Here is a 22,372-nt window from a genome sequence, read left to right as displayed (position 1 = left end):
GCAGGAAGGATTAGGGAGAATCCAAAGGCATTTTACACGTACGTGAGGAATAGGAGAATGATCAAAGAAAGCGTAGGGCCGAAGAGGGATAGCATAGGGAACTTGTGTATAGAGTCTGAGGAGGTAGGGGAAGCCCAAAATGAGTTTCTGTATTTACTAAAGAAAAGGATCTTGTAGTGAATGAAACCATTGACGAGCAGGTAAACATGCTGGAATGGATAGAGATTGAGGAAGCTGATGTGCTGAAAATTTTGACAAACATTAAGATTGACAAGTCGCCAGGGCCAGACCAGATTTGTCCTCAGCAAGGCTTAGAAAATAATGACATTATTTCAGGGAACATGGGTTTGAAAGAATGTTTAACAAACAGTTGAATTTTTTGAGGTTGCAGAGCAAGCTAAGGAAAACTCTTAGATGTATTTTGAAACGACATTTACAAAAATGATAAAAGGTACCAGGTTTTGTTAGTACAAAGAGAATTGGTTAAAGAACAGAGAAACAAGTAATTCATGGCAGTTGTCACCCATTGGCCTTAGACATTCAGCCTTTATTATTTATTTGGTTAAAGGAACACAGCACAATCTTCCTGGTTTAGTGACAGCAGAAAGCCAATTGGACAAAGGAAGCTGTGAAGGAGATACAATCTGCTCAGGGAAAGATAGGTTGCGAGTAAGTAATTAGGAAAACAGATTATATCAAGAAATGACAGTCTTCAGAAGAAAAAAGAGATACAATGAAAGTTCAATATAGTGGCACCCAGGATGAGAATTTTCCTTTAAGATTGAAGATAAACTTGGAAAAGGCAGTGATTATTGCCATTGCACAGACATTGCAGCTACAGTCGGTGTCTGTGACTCGTTGCCAGCAGAGGTGCCTGCACCAAAAAGTAGGAGCAATTAAAATAGTTGCAAAACATTTTAATGAATTTGCTTCATGGGATTGTGATTTGTTCACGTCCAAGTTTATAATTACTTGTCCACCCTGCTCCTCACCCTTCAGTGCCTCCCTCCCACTCACTATGCTGCCTTACTGTTCACTGGTCCAGAGTGCAAGGTGGAGAGGTTGTGAACAGACTGACAAGTAGGCATCAAATGTCAAGGCAAGGCACTGAGTGAAGCTGCAGGTAGGCAGTTGAGCCAAGAGCCTGGATCGGAGGACAGCAAAAGTACCTTGAGCATCAATGGAACCATGCATTCACATATGGCAGGGTTGGTACCAGATACCAGGTTTAGGTACACGAAGGACATTAGTGCCAACTTCTGTTAGTGCAGTGGCATGAGATACTCAGTTTATAAAAAAGGACGACGGATTTAAATCAGATTGTAAGATTTTTCAGAGGATTTGATAGGATGGATGCCGGAGGCCATTTCCTTGCTAGAAAGTCCAAAACTAGAAGCTCAATCTCAGCACAATCTGTGTAGCCGTTTTAGACTAAGAAACCTCTTCATTCAGGAGTTGGGAATCTTTGGGTTTCTCAGAGTTTTTTAAAAATTAAATATCCAAAAATTAAAATCAGAAGGAATGAAACGCTAATCATGAAAGTAAATGTTATCACTGTATCCTTTTCAGTTATATAACAAGCTACTAAAATGATAAGAGCCAAAATGTCTGGTTTTCCAAAATCAAGAAAAAAAACTAATAAGGAGCAGTTGCACACTTGAAAGAAAATGTGTAGAACTGGTGATAAACCTGATGGAAGAAGAATCATCAAAGTGGAATCTTAGCTCCTAAAACTAAACATGCTCCTGCAATTTTATACTCTTGATTTGGTACAGGCTCAGTGACAAACTAAGCTTGCAAACATAACTGAAGCATTTGAATTGTTGCTAAAATGAAAAGAAAATAGAACATAAAGGTTTATTGACATGTCCTTAAAGTAGTTTATTTAGAATGAACAGAAATATATGATGGAAAATAAGGTTACTAAATTAAACATCTTGAACTGTACAATGGATAATTTTTAAAGACTTACCAACATTGCATTAAACATCCGATTCTAAATTGGTTTCACATTTCAAAATAGTTAATTTTAATTGGATATATCTGCAAGGAAGCAGCCATCATTTTATTAAAGGACTTGATCACAAATACAATATACAGCAGTCAACAAGTCACAGGATTTTTGTTTAAATTTCAAATCAAAAGTTATTCAGCATTACATCCTAATTATTACACAAAATTCAAGAACTTTCTACGCACTGCACATGAATTACCAAATTGCACATAGAAATACTTTACTTCTAGGTCCATAGTCATGAATCTATTTCAAAATTTGCACTTGATGCTTCAACATAAGCAAAACTGTTTGTGAACATGTGCCCAGCCAGCTAATTCTCTCGAACGTAAACATGTTTATCATGAGGGCTGGAGTAATACTACATTTACCTCATGCAGAAGTGACTCTTCCAGGGACAACTGAGATAATAATTACTTCATACACTATGCTCCAATATAAATAATTTTTAGCTACTCAATGCTGTTTACAGCATCTTCTGAAAATAAAACATTGCACTTGTGAGAAACTACCACTGATCACAAAAAAGTTATGAAGGCATTCAAACATTTGAAGAAAATGCAATGCCAACTTTCCTCTCGCCTTGATTTTGTGTTGCAATTACTCCATTAGAGATGTTAAAGCATTGACATTTGCAATCTTGCCAAAAATATAAAGTTGTAAAGCTAATTTTCCACAATTTTCGGAAAATTAGTTTTTCAAAATACCATTAAACAAAGGTAACAGCAATGTTCATGAATATAGTACATCAACTTGCCAACGCTTCACAGATTACAAATTCGGATCAGGATTTAGTTTGCGTTAAGACTTATTTCAGGGAGAAACAGATAAGTATCAGCAAAGCCTTTTTTAAAAAAAAACAATGTGTGGAATATATCCAGAAATTTAATGTACACTTTACAAATGAAAGTATTCCAACTAGAAACAGTAGAGATGAAATGCAATTAGTATTTCATGTATTGGAGCAGAAGGGAAAACTGAATTCAGAAAATTGGAATATAATTATCAATCTTGGCTCGGTGCCTTTGTGCAATACACTCTGCAATCCATACAATGTTCCTGCATTCCTGTTCTTTAAGCTTCACGTATGCATAAAACACCCCAAAGTGGAACTGGTTAAGGAATGCCAACTTGTTCAGTTTAACCTGCAAAACAATCCAAAATTAAGGATAGCAAAACAGAATTCTTAACTGTTGTAGATACCAAAGACATTTTAAAATAAAAATGTTAATGTAAACCCAAGTGGAATTGAGGATTAGAATTTAAACTGCTTCCTGAGCCACTCACTGTATTAATTTCAAAACCTCTATGTTGTTCACTAAAAAATCAGGTTCACACATCCTACCATCCCTGTAGTGGTGTTTGCCTCGGGAATTACTGTTGCACAGAAACTATATACTGGGGATAACCATAATTGGTGGAGGCTGGATTTGTAAAAATCCACTGAGTCAGTTAAGTGGTTATTCTTCATAAATCCACTAAGTTTACATTGGAATTTCACAGGATGTCTACAATACCTGAAACAAAACATTCTTCCAACTCTATTAAGGAAGACATCTAATACACTAGTTAGAATTACTAAACAATCATGAGAATATCTGCATTTTTCAAATTCCAGATTCTGAATAGCTGAAGAAAAAAGAATGGAAAGTTCTTTCCAAATTCCATCATGGCATGTAAATTACCTGTCATTCTCAAATAGCGACTCGACAGGAGTCAGCCACATACAATTAATGTTACTTCTACATTATTGATGATTTAAGATCTGCAGGACGAGGTGATTTAACAAAATATTTGTGTTGCATCAAAACACCAGTATTCAAAAATCCTTACAACATGCAAGTGCATAAACACAGGCTGCCTTACATTAGTGCAATTTTCTAAGCCTAAGGGATTTTATCAAATGTCTTGTCAAGTCTTCACCATTAAAGAGGAGACATGTATGCTGAGATTTGGATGCCTTGAATAGGAAGAACAATGTCACCTCACCTCTTTTCTGGCTCCTCCACAGTAAGGAATCTAGAATAACTTGGGTCATCTGAATGAACTGACTATATTAAGTGGTTGTCATCTAGTTCATAAATGTACTAATCCGCATCTAACAAAGCATTGCTGAGCAATACTTCATTCAATATTTATTACAAAGAGAGACTGAACAGAAAATGCTTTAATTTTTAAAATACGACTGAGCAGTAAAATACGTTAGGTAACTCAGAATTATTGGTGCTTTTCTGCCACATCACCTCTTAGCCATTGGGGAATATAGTGCAACACCTCGTACAACAACATTTAATTCAGTGTGACAAAAATAAAATACCTCATGTTCAAAAAATCTATCCTCAAGGGTTTTATCTCCAGGATTGCTGCCAGCACCTTCAAACAGTAATTTGTATTCCTGTGGGATAAAAACAATAAGTACAGAAGGAATCTGGCACTCAACTCAATTGTCTTGTGAAATGCAAAGTAAAACTATTACTGCAATGGGAGCTTATAACATGTACATCTACAGTGCATCAAATAAAGAAAATGCAATAATTCCCTGAACATATATTTTATTCTACATCTAAACCAGTCTAGAAATCAGAGGTAATAGAGTTCATTGTAAGTTAAAAGAAATTAGCTACTTTTAAAATATTAAATTACTTGGTTTGAAACAAAAACAAATAGTGCTCTCTTAAAAGAAAATCGAAGTATGAATAAAAGAACATCCAGTATGAAATATTATTGCAGGATGAAAAAAGCAAGCTATTTAAAGATCAAATAGGTCTGTATTTTAGCATGCACAACTTATTCCAGAATTTTTAAATACTAAAACCAGCACTACTTACTGGATAATAGTCTGCCACAGTCTTCACCTGTTCATAATCATCTGCTCTTGCTAACTGAGCAAGACCTTCTGGATATAGTTTTCCACAATGCGGGAAAAGCTTTGCTCTGTCTTCTTTAGACAGCTCTGTCCCAAAAGAGTTTATGGTGATGATGAAAGCTCGCCTGTCTGCTTCAAACTACATAATACAGAAAAAAAAATCTTGTTTTAATTTCATGAGAGGTTAGTTTCTTCTCAACACAAATCTGCACAGCATATGCTGTCCATACGAACACATTAAAACACTTCAATTAGTGTTGCATAACCATGGAAATTAATTTCCCAACTGCAAAGCTAAGCTTGTGATTTTACAGCCTTTTAGAACAAAATAGGAAATGTTTTAAACATCATATTCAATAAAAAAAACTTTATTTATTCACGGGATGTGAGCATTGCAATTGGGCCACCATTTACCTGGATTGCTCATCCTACATTTGCCTAGAGACTAATTAAGTATCAATGACATTGCTGAGAGTCTGGAGTACATGTCAGCTATGTTAAGCATGGTAGATTTCCTTCTTGACCAGATGGATTTTTCTTCTAAAATGACAAACAATTGTGGTTACATGGCCATTGTTAGACTTCAATATTTCAAAATTTTGTTGAATTCAAACTTCATCCACCATTGTGGGATTCAAATGCATAATTTAAGACTGAGCCTAGTTTCTCAATTACTAGTCCAGTGACATCATCATCAGGACACTGCCACACAAGTATTTCATGAAGCAAGGGATATTCTGATCCAAAGATAGTTTCTTTTTAAACTGCACAGGTCAAGAGTAATCAAGACCATTTAGAGTGGTGAAGAATTTTTCTGGGGAAAATGTGGCAGGGAAGGGTGGTTATTTTATCTCAATTTTATCTGCACTCCCAGACAACATTGCATTTCCTGATCTTTAGTGAATTAGTACCCCAAGCTAATTGATGTTATTTTGTTGTTACTTGAAATCTGATGTCTTCCCACTCAACTTCAACAAATTTAACTGAGTTTGACATTATCTGACATTCTCCAGAGTTCCAGCTTACACTTGTGCAATGCTATTACATTCGAATAAATTTAAAGATAATAATATGCAATGATTAAACAGGCTAAATTTATTTCAAATATTGAAATCGGGTTGGATTAAATACTCATTTTACTAACTAAACACAAACAAATATATGTTCCAATTCTAAGAGAAGAAATTAACTAGAATTTGAAATAGCAACTTGATCAAGGTTTAGGAGAGAGAATTAGTGGTTAGATTTAATTCTGTAGAGTTTATTTTTTAAAACACTCATTTATGGCTAGCTATAATGGCTTTCTACGTACACATCAAATTCAATTCAAAGCTAATAAAATCACAACTAATGTAAGCAGTTTGTTTTGCAATCGAGCTAATGCTGTTTCATAGACGTATTTCTGCCAGTTCCATATCAATTTATAACCACTGCTGCAAATTCTAAGCTTTAATCTTTATTCTGAAGAAAAAGCCAAAGTTTTAAAATCTCAAAATTCAACCACAAACAAGAAACAAAACCTAAATTTAATCAGAGCTTTAGAAAACATACAAGGAATGAATTAACTGTCATAAAATAGTGATACAAAAAACTTAATCATGGCAGTCTTTTAGTTAGACTTAGAATCCTTAATGTGGAAACAGGTCATTCAGCCCATCAAGTCCACACTGATCCTAAAAAAACAGCATCCCACCCAGACCGACCTGCCACCCTATCCTTGTAACCCTGCATTAACCATGGCTAATCCACTTAGCCTGCACTTCCCTGGACATTATGGGCAATTTAGCGTGACCAATCCACCCAACCTGCACATTTTTGGACTGAGAGGAGGAGGGGAAACCCACTCAGACATGGAGAATGTGCAAACCCCACACAGTGTCAGTTGCCTGAGGGTGGAATTGAACAAGAGGCCCTGGTGTTGTGAGGCCTCCGTTAACCACGGAGGTGCTGTGCTTAATCTTTAATCATAATACATCAGGTTTAAACTAACAGTAATAAAATGTTTCAGAACATTGTGTATTGCTGCTTAAAAGCTCACCTCCAAAATAGGACACATTGCATCAGCAGTTGTACCTCCCAATGTCTTGCAAAACTTGTAAAATGATTCAAGATAGGCCTTAGGGTTTGACAGTGGAAGAATAAGGAAAACAAGTCAGTTACATAGAAACAAGCTTCCAAAAGTCATGTCATAAAAGCCTAGTAATGCCCACTTTCATATCTCAAGCCTATTGTGGTTGAATGATAATGGATTTGATGACATTCAGCAAAAATGTTGCTCGAACATGCATGAAACTTCACTAGAATCTCTCTCAAAAACGATGATTTCCATAGAAGCACAGTCATTTCTTCTTTAAAGTTATAGTCACGTTTCTGTGCAACCCCGCACTATACAAGAATTGTGAGAGACAAATAAGTGTTGGCAATATGATCGTACTTTAGCAAACACATTTAAAAGTTCACATTTTAGAAAAAGCACTCCCTATTTGTCAAGTGCATTAAAATGAATTTGCCTTGATGAAACATGTGCTATTGCAGAACAACCTGCACTGTTTTATGATCAGAGAGCCTTTTGTCAGATTACATATGGGTGCATAAACAATATGTTTGAGTTTTGGCGAATTTTACTTTATTGTATTACAATAGATGCTACATTAATACTTAGCACTAACTGATAAAATTATGCATCTGACTAATCATGCAAAATATCCATAAATTTCATAGAGACAACATATGCCAGTATTCCTAGACTCAAAATGTTGAAAACTGCATTCATCTGCTTTTCACTCCTGTAGCGTAAACAGTATACATTCCAAACATCACCAAAAGTCTTGTATTGAAATTAACTTTACCAGCCTTCATATATTAGTTTCCACACATACTTTGCCAAACTGCCAAAAATCTATTACTAACAAAATAGTTGTCTCAGAACATGCACGTTTTGGTGTTTACAGGATTTAAAAAATCCATTGCACCCTCATAACATCAGACGGTACAGGAGAGAGACTTTAGCCCATGGAGTCTGCACCAAAACAAAACTACGCCAAATCTACATTAATCCCACTTTCCAGCACTTAGTGCATAGCCTTGAATATTAGACATTTGAAGTGCTCATTCAAGTACATTTTAAAAGGTTGAGGTTTCCTCCTTATTGTGCTTCACATTTATGGAAATTGTACAATAGAGGGTATTTATGGCAAATCTGTTGCACTCAGTTATGCATTCTGGGTGCTAATACTGGCTGTCCAAGATGAGAATCTGTTCTATTTCTTAGCACTGACGTCTTTTACGTTGTTGAGAACAGAAGCTCATTTAAAGTTCAAGTTACTTTGCAATTACCTTGTACAGTGTATTACGAATAATTTCAATGTTCATTTCATCAAGGTCCTGCTCAGATATACAGTCCTGGAAAAATGCAGCTGTAAAGAAAAAAATCTCATTGAAATCTATAAAATAAAGTGCAAAGTAAATATGAAAATCTCACACTCAGCATTTAATAAAATCTGGACAGAATGATTTACAGTTGAGTATTATATATTTCAGAAAGCACAGAACAAATTTTACTGTGTATCCAGGTTCCCAGAGTTCTGCAGCAGGAAACTGTATTTTAAAACAGACTCTGTTCAGTCTGTGTCATGGATCACTAACTGTTGCATCACCTAGATATAGTCAATTGCAAGCGTCTCCCAATAAGATACTCGCCGAAAGAATCACAGATCTTATAACCTTTAAATTAAGTTCAGATATATTTCTGATTGCCTGAGGGGCCCAAAGATTTGCAAAACAGGCTTATTTTCCAAGTAGCCCAAATTGTAATGGACATGACATGACCTGTTAGGTCAACTAAGTTTTCACACAAATAGCCTCTCTCACTTGATAAACTTGCAGTTATCCGCACTTTTAATATCAATACCCATTAAAATCTAACAGTAGTGTCTACGGCCTTTCATGTTATACAAAGTATTGTTTCTGCCTCACTACTGTAGATTGGTCATGATTTGGAGATGCCGGTGTTGGACTGGGGTGTACGAAGTTAAAAATCACAACACCAGGTTTAGTCCAACAGGTTTAATTGGAAGCACTAGCTTTCGGAGCACCGGTCCTTCTTCAGGTGGCTGTGGAGGACACAATTGTAAGATGCAGAATTTATAGCAAAAGTTTACAGTGTGATCTAACTGAAATTATACATTGAAAAATACCTTGATTGTTTGTTGAGTCTTTCAACTGTTAGAATACCATGATAGTTTCACTTCTTTTATCATGGTATTCTAACAGATGAAAGACTCAACAAACAATCAAGGTATTTTTCAATGCATAATTTCAGTTACATCACACTGTAAACTTTTGCTATAAATTCTGCGTCTGACAATTGTGTCCTCCACAACCACCTGAAGGAGCGGTGCACCGAAAGCTAGTGCTTCCAATTAAACCTGTTGGACCATAACCTGGTGTTGAGATTTTTAAACACTGTAGATTGGAGAATCCAAAATCTTTGAGACTGGTTTTTGGATGTTTTGTACTTAATACCCTGTAAGATGCTGGAAGATCAAGGAAAGTTCTCGGGGCACAGTATACTAATGTATTCGATTGTATATTATACTGTGTATAAGTACAATTCTTAAATGCCATTTTCTCACTAATTTTTTATTCACTCATGGGACATGGGCATCACTGACGAAGCATTTTAGCCCATTCCTAGTTGCCCTTGAGAAGGTGGCTTCTTACATTTGGTGTAGGTACAACGCCACCACCACCACTGGGGTAACAGCTCCAGATTTTGAACCCAATGACATTGAAGAAAAGGTGATGTACTTCCAAGTTAGGGTGGTAAATGCTTTGGAGCTTGCCACTTGATCACTCTACTTTTGTCAACTTACATCATGTTCAGATTGGATTTGTCCTGCCTTTTGTGTATAGGACATACTGGAGAAGTTTTCTGCATTGTCAGGTAAATGCCAATGTTGTGGCTGAACTGCTTGGCTGAGGGTGCAAGTTCTGGAATACAAATCTTCCATACTATTGTTGGAAGGTTGCCAATGCCCATAGATTTTGCAGTTTCTAGTGCCTCCAGCTGTTTCTTGATATCACTTGGAATGAGTCAAGTTGGCTGAAGACTGGCATCTGTGATGCTGGGGACCTCAGGAGGAGGCAGAGACGTAATCATCCATTTGGCACTGTTAGCTTAAGGCTGTTGCTAATGTTTTAGTGCCAAACACAGCAGCAGGATATTTCAATTTTCTACAGTAGTATTATTGATTTTAAGAGAACATTTAACCTTTGAACACTTAAATGATAACCCCATTTTTATTTCTGAGGTCAAAGTATTACATGCAAACTAACTTTAATAAGATTGCAATTTGTTCATGCAGTGCTCTAGATCTTTAAATTTTATGGAGGCAATGTACTGACATGTTCCAAAAGTGAATGTTTTCAATTCAAACCCAGTCCTTTGCTGCAACTCCAATGTGCACTCTTTACCTTTAAACCTGCCTTTATATTTACTTTTTAGCAGGCTAATTGTTCTTTCTGGTCAGTGTCATTAACACCGTGGAGATGCAGGCAGGTCACTTTTCCAATTTATACACAGCTATAACATGTCCTAATTGAAGGACTAGGTGCAATGAGGAACATAACTCAATTCAATCAGCACCGTAAATTTTTGCAGTACTCACTAAATAACTAAGCATCCCAGTATAAAGAAAATGAGCTTAACTTTCCATTTAATGAACTCAATAAAACAGCATTGTGCAATCTTAAGCATACTCAACATTTGTCCCTTTAAGTGACTGCAGCTTGGCTGGCTTTCACAAACATAGCAATTTCTTTAAAGTAATCATCCTATTCTGCTATAAAACCCTTAGCGCTCTTCAGAAAAACGCTTTCACTCATGTTCTTGGGTCAATCAGAGTAATTAAACAACTTCTCTCATTAGGAGTTTTTTATTTAAAAAAAATCTTTAGAATCATACTTTACCTAAAGGTGTATCAACCAAGATGGCATTGTAAAGTTCTGCTGGCGTTTGGGCAATATTGACTGCTTCCATCTGCTCAAAGCTACCTAAGGGATGGCACTTTGGAACTAACTCAGAAATGGATCGCTGGTGCAACGTTCCAGTAATCAGAAGAATGACATTGTCTATCATGTAGCTGTACCTGTATCAATAAAGTTATACATTAATAGCTTATAAAAGAGCTCAGTCTGAAACCTTAGTTTTTTTTAAAAGAATGCCAGACTGTTGTAAAATTAGAATGCAATGATTAAGATCATTTCCCTTTAGTGTAGTAAATATCCTAAAGCACTTCAAGAAATGGAGGAGGATTTGACAATAGCAGGACCTCAAACACAAGCGAGCTAAAGAAAGCAGCAAGTCAAGATGAAATAGATTACGTTTTTGAAAATGTGGAATAAAACATTTTTGAAGGAAATTGTGAATGTAAGAAAATTATGATTAAAGATTGATTCCACTATTACTGACATAAAGGGAATAGAAAATGAACAAGTAGGAAGGAAAATTAACTGGGTCAAAGTGGCAAGTTTCAAAGGTTTAAAAAGAAAAGTGGGTGGGAGTCAGTATGAGACGTGCAGTACATTCAAAGCATTCAAACGTGAAGCTGAAAGCCAGTAAAGAGGTCTTAAAGCTTACCTGGAAGCTTAAACAAGCAAGCCTGATTGAGGCGAATAGCAACGTCAATCTGATACTTAAAAATGTCAATACTTCAGGCAACTTGTAAGCTTGCAAATGTCTTAAAATCATCCAGTGAAGAAACCTTCTTCCCATAAGATTTCTTTTTAAATCAACCTGTCCAAATGTGTTATCAGGCCTCCTGGCTCAGCAATAAGAACACTACCATTGCACAAGAGCCATTCCACAACATTTACACTAGGCAGCATTAAGGTTTGTGTGCTGGTTAAGATAGCTGCCATTTTTGAAAAGCAACTGCTCTATTTCAGCTAATCATGGTTGGGATGGTGTTCCAAAATGCTTTTAAAACAAAAATGTATATTCTGAAAGGAGTACAATATTTTAAATGCAACAAGATGCCAACCAATTTGTAACTCAATCAATATAATAGTTGTATTCAATAGTCACAAAGCAATTTTTGCCAACTATCTTCTCTGAACTTTTTGCTGTACACTTTCAAAGTGTATTCTTGCTCTTGGTGCAAAGAATAATATTTGGCGACTGACATTTCAATTTTCAATACTTGTTTGAATTAGAATATAGAAAGCAGTAGGATATGGATGGTCAGGCATCAAATTTTGTTTTTGATTTGGATGGTGCAATTCTGGGAGTACTTCACGCTCAATAGTATTTTAGGACTTTATCACTATAAAGACTGGGACCTAAATCACTATTAAAGCTTTTGCATTTACACTGCACCTGTTAATATCCAAACAGGAATGTGTCCAGTTAACCAGTCTTGAAATAATCACCACCTGTATTCAGGTAAACACAAATGAACTGTACTCAAACCCAAATAGCAATGAGTTGACTATGCAGTTAATCAATTTTAGGTTGTTAGTGGAGGAAGGATCGACAGCTCAGACATCTAGAGAAAATAGGATACAAACATTATCCTTAAAACCAAGGAAGATTGCTGTCCTGCATTATTTTGACCCATTCACAAGACTTTTTACTTACGTGATGAAATCAAGAAAGCTGCCCAGAGGTTCATATGCATGGTTCCTCATATGTCTAAATTCAACCACCATCTTCTCCTTCAACTTGTCATCAATCACTGACACAGTGAGTGGGGAGGCCTCATTTGCCAGGAAATTGCCATAGTCTGTGCTCTGGAGGTGAAGCTTTAGATCTGTAAGATGTGACAAGATGCGACAAGATGCACATAAAATTAACTGTTAAATATTCCACGAGACAATGCTTCTTCATCCCAGCAAAATAGAGATCACCACTAAACAAGGAGTGGAAAATAAATTGCAGGCCAACAAGTTGAGTAGACTTTCATGTACTTCCTTCCTGTAGTCTACCATATTGCTATCTGCAGGTTAATGGCACAAATCACCTCAAATATAATAGTTTTGCCATTTTTGGCAATTGAACTGAGTCACATTAACATGGGGAAACTGAACACTATCCCATTTCTGATATCCAGCTTCAGCAAATATCTGCAGATCTTGCCAATAGATTCCTTAAAATCAACTTTAGATCATAGCATTTAGAGAAACCAACTTTTATCCAAGGTTATAAATTAAGGTTGCCGTCCTCTGCTGAATCATATGTTGTAGATTTTAAGCAAAGACTGTATTAAAAATAGAGTTGGGCAATCATTCACAGGCTCACGGGCACCACCAGGAAGTCCAGCATCTGCTCCTAACCCATGTTACCCTCAAAGATGAAGAGTCATCTTCCTGAACCTTGACAGTCCCAGAGCTGTTTAGGTAGGAAGTTCAATGTAAGAATTAAAAAGTGACAATATGTTTCATGAACAGAATAACATACAACTTAAGGTATAACTTTTCTATCTTAAAACAACCCTTCCTTCTAAGCAGAGGTTGCGAGTTTGAAAGCTGCTGTCAAGGCAGCCTCAATAAATTGCTCCAATGCAGCTTGCAGATGGTATATAACAATCTATTCTAGAGAGACAAATTCAGATTTTCTTTCCAGTACCCTGGGAAGAATTCAGACCCAAGGATTATAAATGCAGACGATATGTGACATATAAAGTAAGTGTGTTCAGCTCAACCAATTCACATCAGCAATTATGCTACACATTTTTCTCACCTAAATGGATATCTACTCCCTTTTGTGTGCTATATACCTGTGCTACATCTAACCAAACTTTAACACAGGTTAAGTATATCTTCCCCAACCTTGCAATCCTCTCCCCAAAAGTCCACTAAATCGTACAGTAGTAGGGTGCAGAGAAGTGGGCCAAAATAAGTGTTAAACCAAATCATTTGAATGCGATACAATGCAAGCAAATTGCAGCATATATACCACTAAACTAGACTACACATTTAATTCATTGGGCAGTTCTACAAGCTCAACAGAACATTGGTCAAACCTAGGAAATTGTCATCTGATATACATCCATACAAAATCCAAACAAAACAGATCCATTTTTAACTGAAATTTAAGATTGCAAGATATAGTACACACCCATGGTACAAAATCGTCTAAAACTCTGGGAATGCAGGTAGCTGAGGAAGTCAACATAGGAATAGGAATATACTATTCAGATCTTGAAGTCTGCTCTGCCAATCAATGGCATCATGGCTGATCTGCGGCCTAACTCCATTTGGGCTTTTCATATCCTTTTTATCTTCGCCTAGCAAAGATGTATTTACCTCATAGAAAAAAAACAACTGATCCATCCAGCATCCATTGCCATTTGTGGAATAGAGTTCTGAGCATTACCACCCTGCATTTGTAGAGGTGCTTCCTAACAGGCAAGTTAGCACACTGATGCAGCAGGTATTCAGGAAGGCTAAAGGAATGTTGGCCCTTATTTCCAGAGATTTGTATTTAAGAATAAGGAAATCTTACCGCAAATCACAAGAAAAAGAACAAAGAAAATTTAGAGCCCAGAAACAGGCCCTTCAGCCCTCCAAGCTTGTGCCAATCCAAATCCACCATCTAAAGATATCACCCAATTCCTGAGGATCTATATCCCTCTGCTCCCACCTACTCATGCATCTGTCCAGATACACCTTAAATGAATCTACCATGCCTGCCTCTACCATCTCTGCTGGCAGTGTGTTCCAGGAACCTCCCATCCTCTGTGCAAAGTACTTTTCCGCGTATACCCCCCTTAAACTTTTCTCCCCTCACCTTGAACACGTAACCTCTTATTATTGAATCCCTCACCCTGGGAAAAAGCTCATCTCTATCCATCCTTCATGATTTTGTAGACCTCAATCAGGTCCCCCAATCTCCTTTTTTCTAATGAAAACAATCCTAACTTAATCAACCTCTCTTCATAGCTAGCATTTTCCATACTAGGTAACATCGTCATAAACCTTCTCTGCACCCTCTCCAAACGGCCACATCCTTTTGGTAACGTAGCAATCAGAACTATACACCGTATTTTGAATGCAGCCGAATCAAAGTCTTGTACAATTTTAACACTATCTGCCAGCTCTTATATTCAATACCCCGCCTGATGAAGGCAAGCATACCATATGCTTTCTTGACCACGTGATTCACCTGTGTAGCCACCTTCAGGGTACAATGCACCCGAACTCTCAGATCTCTCTGCTCATCAACTTTTCCCAAGGTTCTTCTGTTTACAGTATAGTTTGCTCTGGAATTAGACTTCCCAAAATGCAACACCTTACATTTGCCCAAATTGAACTCCATCTGCCACTTCTCCACCCAACTCTCCAGTCTATATTCTGCTGTATTCTTTGACAGTCCCCTATGCTTTCTGCTACTCCACCAATCTTTGTGTCATCTGCAAATTTACTGATTAGACCATCAATGCCCTCTTTCAGATTATTTACTTATATCATAACAGTGGCCCCAGCACTGATCCCCATGGAACACAAGGTTCTGGTGAGACCACATCTGGAGTCCGAGTGCAGTTCTGGTCCCCTTATTTAAAGAGGAGGTATTATTTCATTGGAGGCAATTCAGAGAAGGTTTACTAGGATGATACATGATGTGGAGGGATGGCCTTGTGAGCAAAGACTAAACAGGTTGGGATTCTACTCACCAGAGTTTAGAAGAAGAGGTGACCTTATGAGAACATGGGATTCTTAAGGGACTTAACAGGATAAACGCTGAGATGATGCTTCTATGCATGGGAGAGGCTAAGACCAGAAGGTATAGTCTCAGAACAAAGGGGTGCCAATTTAAGACTTAGGTGAGCAATTTCTTCTGAGGTCTGAGTATTTTTTGAAATCCTTGCCACAGAACTGTGGGGACAGAGCTCTGGTGCACACTTAAGGCTGAGATAGCTAGATTATTCATGCATACGGAAATCCCGTGTTACAGGGATTTGTGTGGAATGTTGAATCAGCCGTGATTGGCCGAATGGGCTACTCCTCTTCTTATTTCCAATGGTCTTACGATCTCCTGAATGGTCTGACCGTAATTCTCAGAATATGCCCTCTAGCTTTAGAATGCCCAAGTGGAAATAGGTTAACCGTCATGTATTTTTCTGTTACTATCTTGAAATCTTCAATCAGGTCACCCCTTAACCTTCTAGATTCTAGAGAAAACAGACCTAGTTTCTCCTCATAACTTAACCCCTGCAATTCACATATCATTCTCATAAACCTATGCTACACTCAATCCAGGGCCAATATATTTTTCTTATGTGTGGTACCCAGATCTGCTCTCAGTACCACCAAGTGGAGCCTAACCAAGGTTTTGTATGCAGCATGACCTCTGTATCTTAGTACAGGTACACAATCCTTTATCCAAAATCCGAAAAGCTCCAAGCTTTTTGTGAAGTTTATTTCTGTATAACAGGTGACCCAATTCCCCACACACTCTACCTGCATCACTCAGATGTGGTGTGGTGGCATGGCCCAGCACTGGCAGGCGCCCGTTGTGTCTCAGCACTCATACTAGTCAAGTGTGGATCTGCTGTGTGGTAAGTTTTGTTTTTAAATTTCAGTGTGAAAATGTCATTTATTCTGAAATCTGAAAAATTCCAAAATCCCAAAAATAACTGGCCCCAAGGACTTTAGATAAAGGATTATGTACCTGTACTGCAATCCTTCACTTATTAAGGTCAGCACCCGTTCACTTTCTTGAACATTGTGAACATAATTGACAAAATAAGTTTAAATGTTGCAATAATCAGGAAGAGGCCAACATCAGGAACCAACTAAAGCAATGTAGTTACCTCTAATTTATTGTGTAATTTAACATGTGCAGGTGTGGATAAGTGAACCCCCCTACACTGTTAGTAAGACTACGATGAGTGTAATTTGCACATTTTTTAAAAAAAAACAAAAGCAGAAAACAAATTAGGAAGGGCTTTTGGTTTTGCAGAGGAACCTAGATTATCTTTCACTCTATTAACCTAATTTCGAATGATCCAAACAAGATCGCAACATTCCAATGCGTGGCTAACTAAGTTATTCAGTATCGATTAACTAGCGATAATCAAGGTTCCTCCAAAAATATCCTTTCAATTAAGTCACATACGAATGAAAATCATCTCTTTGGGAACATTAATTTTTCAGCACTTGGCTAGGGTCAGGATTTGCAAAAGCAAAACTGAAGAGACTGGGCATTGTGGCACTTTGGTAACTTTTGGCTTTAGCTTTTAATGTAATTCATTCATTAAGTAGAACATGGCTTTGAGCATAAAGCAATATGTTGCTCATTACTGGTGACTAGACTTATACAGAACAGCTTTCACATGAAATGAGGGGCTCCTGCGAGGGGAAAAATATTTGATGGTTAGTACAGAACTAATCATTCACCCAGTTAATTTCACAATATAAATACTTTAACTTCCTCACAGGAAACTGGGTCAGAATGTCTTCAAGTAACCCACCGAGGTTTAAAAATGCTTTAAAGCAGTACTGATGGCAAGTTTATAAGATGCAGCACTCCATTTCCAACAAAATTTGATGAGAGAGAACATATTTGCAATCACTAATCAGGATGACAACCCATTTTTGGCAGTGTTTTGGATCCACTTTAAATTCAGGTTTAATCCTATGGTTAATTTCAGACAAATCTACTGTAACTGAAACCTTGAACAAACTTTGCCACATTTCACTTTCATAACTATTTTAGTTACAGATTCGCAGGAAAATATCTAAGCTTTGCAGAGAAGGTCCACAAAGTTGGTAAACAACAGAACAGTTTTAAGTTCAAAACTCACTTAAGGAGAACCACAAACCGTGAAATAAGGGTGATGTGGAATACATTTAGTCAAATAACAAATGGAGAAGGGGAAGTTGGATAAACTGCAAGATCAGTCAATAATTGCTGCCATAGTATGAACAAGTCAACAGTGAAGGTTTTAAATTTAAGAAAGCACAGCAGAGGAAGATTTCTGGGGATCTTATATTAAGAATGCCTGCAGTTTCCCAGAGAACCCGCTCATATCTTCTGTTTGCAAATGCTTTTATCTCCCTCTTGCCTCTTCTGCATTTTATTCTTTTAGAGTCAGATATACAGCACGGAAACAGACCCTTCGGTCCAACTCATCCATGCCAACCAGATATCCCAACCTAACCTAGTCCCATTTGCCAGCACTTGGCCCATATTCCTCTGGACCCTTTTACTCCTCACCTTTAGTCTATTTCCTCTCATTTGTCTGATTATATTTAAAGGTACGTTTGAATGTTTTTCTATATTTAAAATATAATACGTACACAATTTATTGAGACTTGTTCATACTCATACTGCTATTAAAATCATCAATAAAAGTATTTACAAGAACTGAAACTGATTGAAACTTAGAATACTGAGCAGATATAGAGTGAAAGCAGAGATGGTGCTTCCACTTGGTGAACAGACTAGGAACGGAGGGCACAACCTTAGAGTGACGGGCCAGCCTTTAGAACAGAGATTGCAAGGAATTTCTTCAGCCAGAAGGTGGAACTCATTACTGCAAGAGGCTGTGGAGGCCAAATCATTGAGTGTATTTAAGACAGAAACAGATAGATTCTGATTGGTAAGGGAATCAAGGATTACGGGGAGCAGGCAGGAGAATGGAGTTGAGAAGTTTCTCAGCCTTAATTGAATGGCAGAGTAGACTCTATGGGCCAAATGACCTATTCTGCTTCTATGTGTTTTGGTCTGATGGAATTATAGACAACTCTTCAATACGGCAACTACAGCAGAAATTACAACCTTGGAAAAGTAAGACGGCACTATAAGAGGAGAAACATTAATTAAAACACACGCCTTTTTGAAGTGTGCTCCAGAACCCCCTTTAGGCTTTCGCAACTAGGAATAGCGTACTTCAGCTACCTGGTGCAAAATCTCTCCCATTCACTAATTTCTCTGAAGTTTGGAGCAGTGCAGTACTGGAACACAATGAATAAAATGCAAATATTTAAAGCTCAATTCAGTTTGCTTTCATTCCCAAGACCTGTCAATCATTTAGAAAATTTATACAGATAAAATCACATTTATTAGTCTTACCTTCTAAATTTACAATTGACCCACAGAATCTAGAAACAATCTGCTCCAAGGGCCAAGGTTTTAAAAAAAAAACAGCTTTCCAAACATCTGGATACCATTTTCAATTAGAAAAGCATATATTTCCTTCAGAGGCTTTCAATTTGGTTTCTGTCACGTATTTGACTGAAGAATACTAAACATCGAGAACAGTATGTTCTTAAACACTTGTCTAAGTGCTGTACTTGTAAGATTTAATTTTGCCATTTCCCTGGAGAATTAAATAAAATTAAAGTATGCACTACAAAAACTCAGCTTTAAAAGTCCCAAAATTAAAAATAAAAATCATATTTGGAGCAAACTGAATTACTGTTTTCATATTATAATAGTCATTAATCCATTTGAAATATAAACTGGCTCACAATAATTTAATTAGTGACGAGCAACATTCTATTAACAAGTGCGGCACCACGGTTTCTGGAACTTTAATTATTAGTAAATCAGGTTTAACACACTGGTGCAAAACGGTTTCTTTTGGAGTTATTCTGACAAGAAATGCCTCTGAAATCTGAAGGGATCATTTTATTTGGTTGCCCCTTCACTTATCCTTGATCACAATGCAAGCAATTATAAAAATAAATTTATATAGCACTGTTCATGACCACTGATCTCTCAAAAAAACTTTATAGCTAATGAAGTACTTTTGAAACATGGTCACTGCTTTAATACAAGAAAGCAAACTCCCACAAATGTTAATGTGCTAGTGACCAGTTTTGATTTGACTTTCACGGAGGGATAAGTATTGTCAAGTCATAGGTGATAATTCCCCTGCAATTCTTTTGAGCAGAATGGAGTCTTTTACATTATCCAAAGTAGGATGAAGGGCCTCAATCTTCTGAAAGACCGTTCCTCTGACATTGCAGCATGTTGTCAGTAGTGTAGTCAATGACCAAGCCTTGACGTTTGCGCTCAAATCCGGGAATGGGAATTGAACTTGGAATCTTGTGACTCAGAGGTGACTGCTACCACTTGAAACATAGCTGACAAACTGTTCTGAAATTCAGAGTTTGGGATACAACAGAATCAGCTACTGCAGCAAATGCCACAGTAGTTTTGTTGGGCTTAAATAGGAGAATTTTTTTTAAAAAATTCTCAACAATCTGACTTTGCAGCCAATACATATTACCTCTGGACACTGAAAAACTGTTGGGCACAAATGCCCAAAAACAGCCCAAAAAGTAAAGTGTGTGAAAATATATTTGGAAGCAATCTTAAATACTTATGAGCATTCAGAATTTCTTTCTTAAACCTTTGTAGGGAGGCTGGAGGGCAAGAGCGGAAAAGAGAAAAATGCTCAAGAATACATCTACACTTTTGGACATAAGTATTCCATTGAGAAAAATTAATTGCTATCAAGTCTTATCATTCAGAGTTATTAACCAAGCAGTGTACAGCCATTACCCTTTATAATGACCTTTGTGTAAAGGGGGATCTATTTAGAGCTAAATTCACAGTTGATCCAGATCAATGGTTTTATGGCCTCAAGAAATATAAATAGCATATACAATTTATCTTCCGAGATTTGATATACATCTACATTTGAGGGAACAATGCCAATTGACCACCCAATACTCAAGTATAAATGTTGATGTTTTTTTCCATTGGATTTGTATCCTTGCAAAATGTCCTGATGAGTGCAAGGCCTTCAACAAACTATTTTTCAGCAATTCAAGTTCCGTACTAACGAAAGGTTAATTACATTACAGTGAAGCATTAATTCAATCAACTGAGTTTGATGTCATAAATGACAAAAGATGTATCAAGAAACTAATGCCATAAAAGCAGTGTGTGAAAAACTACGAAGAGTTATATTGGACTTGCAATGTTAACTATTTTACCCCCCACAGGTACTGACAAATCTGCTGGAAGTTTGAAAATATTACTATTTTTGGTTCTGATCTCCAACCTTTTCAGTTTCTTGCTTTAATTAAGCAAATGTTGATAGATTAAATTTTGTTGCCCATTTGGCATACAGCAATTTCTAATATTGTAAAATGCACTGCATGAGCACATGTAAATGGCTTTACAGCAGGGATAATGTTTATGGTACATTTAGCAAAATGCAACTGCATGATTTGCCTGACATTGAAGATGACCTGATCACCTTCAGAATCCAGATGCAACCATATAATTAACTATGTAACATTTTATTGCAGGATAAACCAGAAGGGAGGGGGAAAAACATGCATAGAAATGTTCACATCTTCAGAATACCCCAAAATATTTAGAATCAATTAAGCATTTGCGATAATAGTCACTTTCGTAGTAAAAACCATTCAATTTACAAGGTTCCACAGATAGTAACCTATTAATGACTAACTATTCTATTTTAGTTTAGTGGTAATTGTGGGATAAATATTGGCTATAATGTGAAAAAATTCATTTTCTTTTATAACCAGCACCACCTGAATCTCTACATCAACTTGATGTTCTTGTAGCACGGTGATAGCTTCTATACTTCCAGGTCAGAATCTGCCTCAGAAATGTGCTGTAACATATAGAGATAGGCTGATTAAATTATATACACTCACATAAGATAGAACCCCTGGCCCAGTGAATCACAGTACAAAGTTAAAAATCTCTCACCACCAGGTTATAGTGCAACAGGTTTGATTGGAAGCACACTAGCTTTCGGATCGACGCTCCTTCATCAGGTGATTGCTCCTTCATCAGGTGATTGACATCGTTCTGAAAGTTAGTGTGCTTCCAATTAAACCTGTTGGACTATAACCTGGTGTTGTGAGATTTTTAACTTTGTACACCCCAGTCCAACACCAACATCTCCAAATCATCACAGAACTGCACTGAATTGGCAGCCTACATTTTGTGCTCAAATTCTAGGCAGTCAAACTTGATGTAGACTGCTACCACTGACAACAGAAGAATTAATTTTTAATGCCTGCTGGTAGTAAACATTCTTTCACAAGCAATTTTTGTGCCTGGACCTTACAAATAATATAGATCTATCAAGTATTTGACTTTAGTTGTACTGAGCTACAGCACTCCTGCCCTCTGGAGGAAGGATAATGTTTGCACAATGATTGAATAACTGCGTGGAATTCAGTAACATTTCAAGATAAGCACAATTATTATTTCCAGTGGAACTACAATGCTGCTTCCCAGAATTTAAAATAAATGTTCAATAAAGCAATATTACATTTGATACATTAAAAATAATTTAAATGATTCTATTAGGATTCTTAGTAAGTTAGAAAATTACTGCATTCATTTCAAACCTCATTACATTTTGCATCTGAAAATGGTTCCTAATTCATTCCTCAGTTCTAGAATCATTACCTTTACGCAAGCGCAGACTGTGGGACAAAACATCAGCCCAAACAGCACTGGCTGCAGGGAATAGTAGCCAGAAAATTTGAAA

At 36.9% G+C, this 22,372-nt stretch overlaps 1 protein-coding gene across 1 annotated transcript in view; it reads right to left on the bottom strand.

Annotated features, from left to right (window-relative positions):
• Positions 1 to 1,904: 1,904 nt before the first annotated feature.
• Positions 1,905 to 22,372, bottom strand: part of atp6v0d1 (ATPase H+ transporting V0 subunit d1) — a 36,509-nt gene continuing 16,041 nt past the window's right edge. The window contains exons 2-8 of the mRNA XM_060837761.1: positions 12,520 to 12,691; positions 10,851 to 11,029; positions 8,217 to 8,296; positions 6,919 to 6,996; positions 4,843 to 5,019; positions 4,332 to 4,409; positions 1,905 to 3,159 (exon numbers count right to left, since the gene is read on the bottom strand). Of these exons, the coding sequence (XP_060693744.1) occupies positions 2,998 to 3,159; positions 4,332 to 4,409; positions 4,843 to 5,019; positions 6,919 to 6,996; positions 8,217 to 8,296; positions 10,851 to 11,029; positions 12,520 to 12,691 (926 nt within the window). The 3' untranslated portion in view covers positions 1,905 to 2,997. The remainder of the gene's footprint in view (positions 3,160 to 4,331; positions 4,410 to 4,842; positions 5,020 to 6,918; positions 6,997 to 8,216; positions 8,297 to 10,850; positions 11,030 to 12,519; positions 12,692 to 22,372) is intronic.

Source organism: Hemiscyllium ocellatum, chromosome 17 (assembly GCF_020745735.1).
Source record: "Hemiscyllium ocellatum isolate sHemOce1 chromosome 17, sHemOce1.pat.X.cur, whole genome shotgun sequence".
In the NCBI taxonomy this organism is placed as follows: Eukaryota; Metazoa; Chordata; class Chondrichthyes; order Orectolobiformes; family Hemiscylliidae; genus Hemiscyllium; species Hemiscyllium ocellatum.
This window is presented reverse-complemented; position numbering and strand designations above follow the sequence as displayed.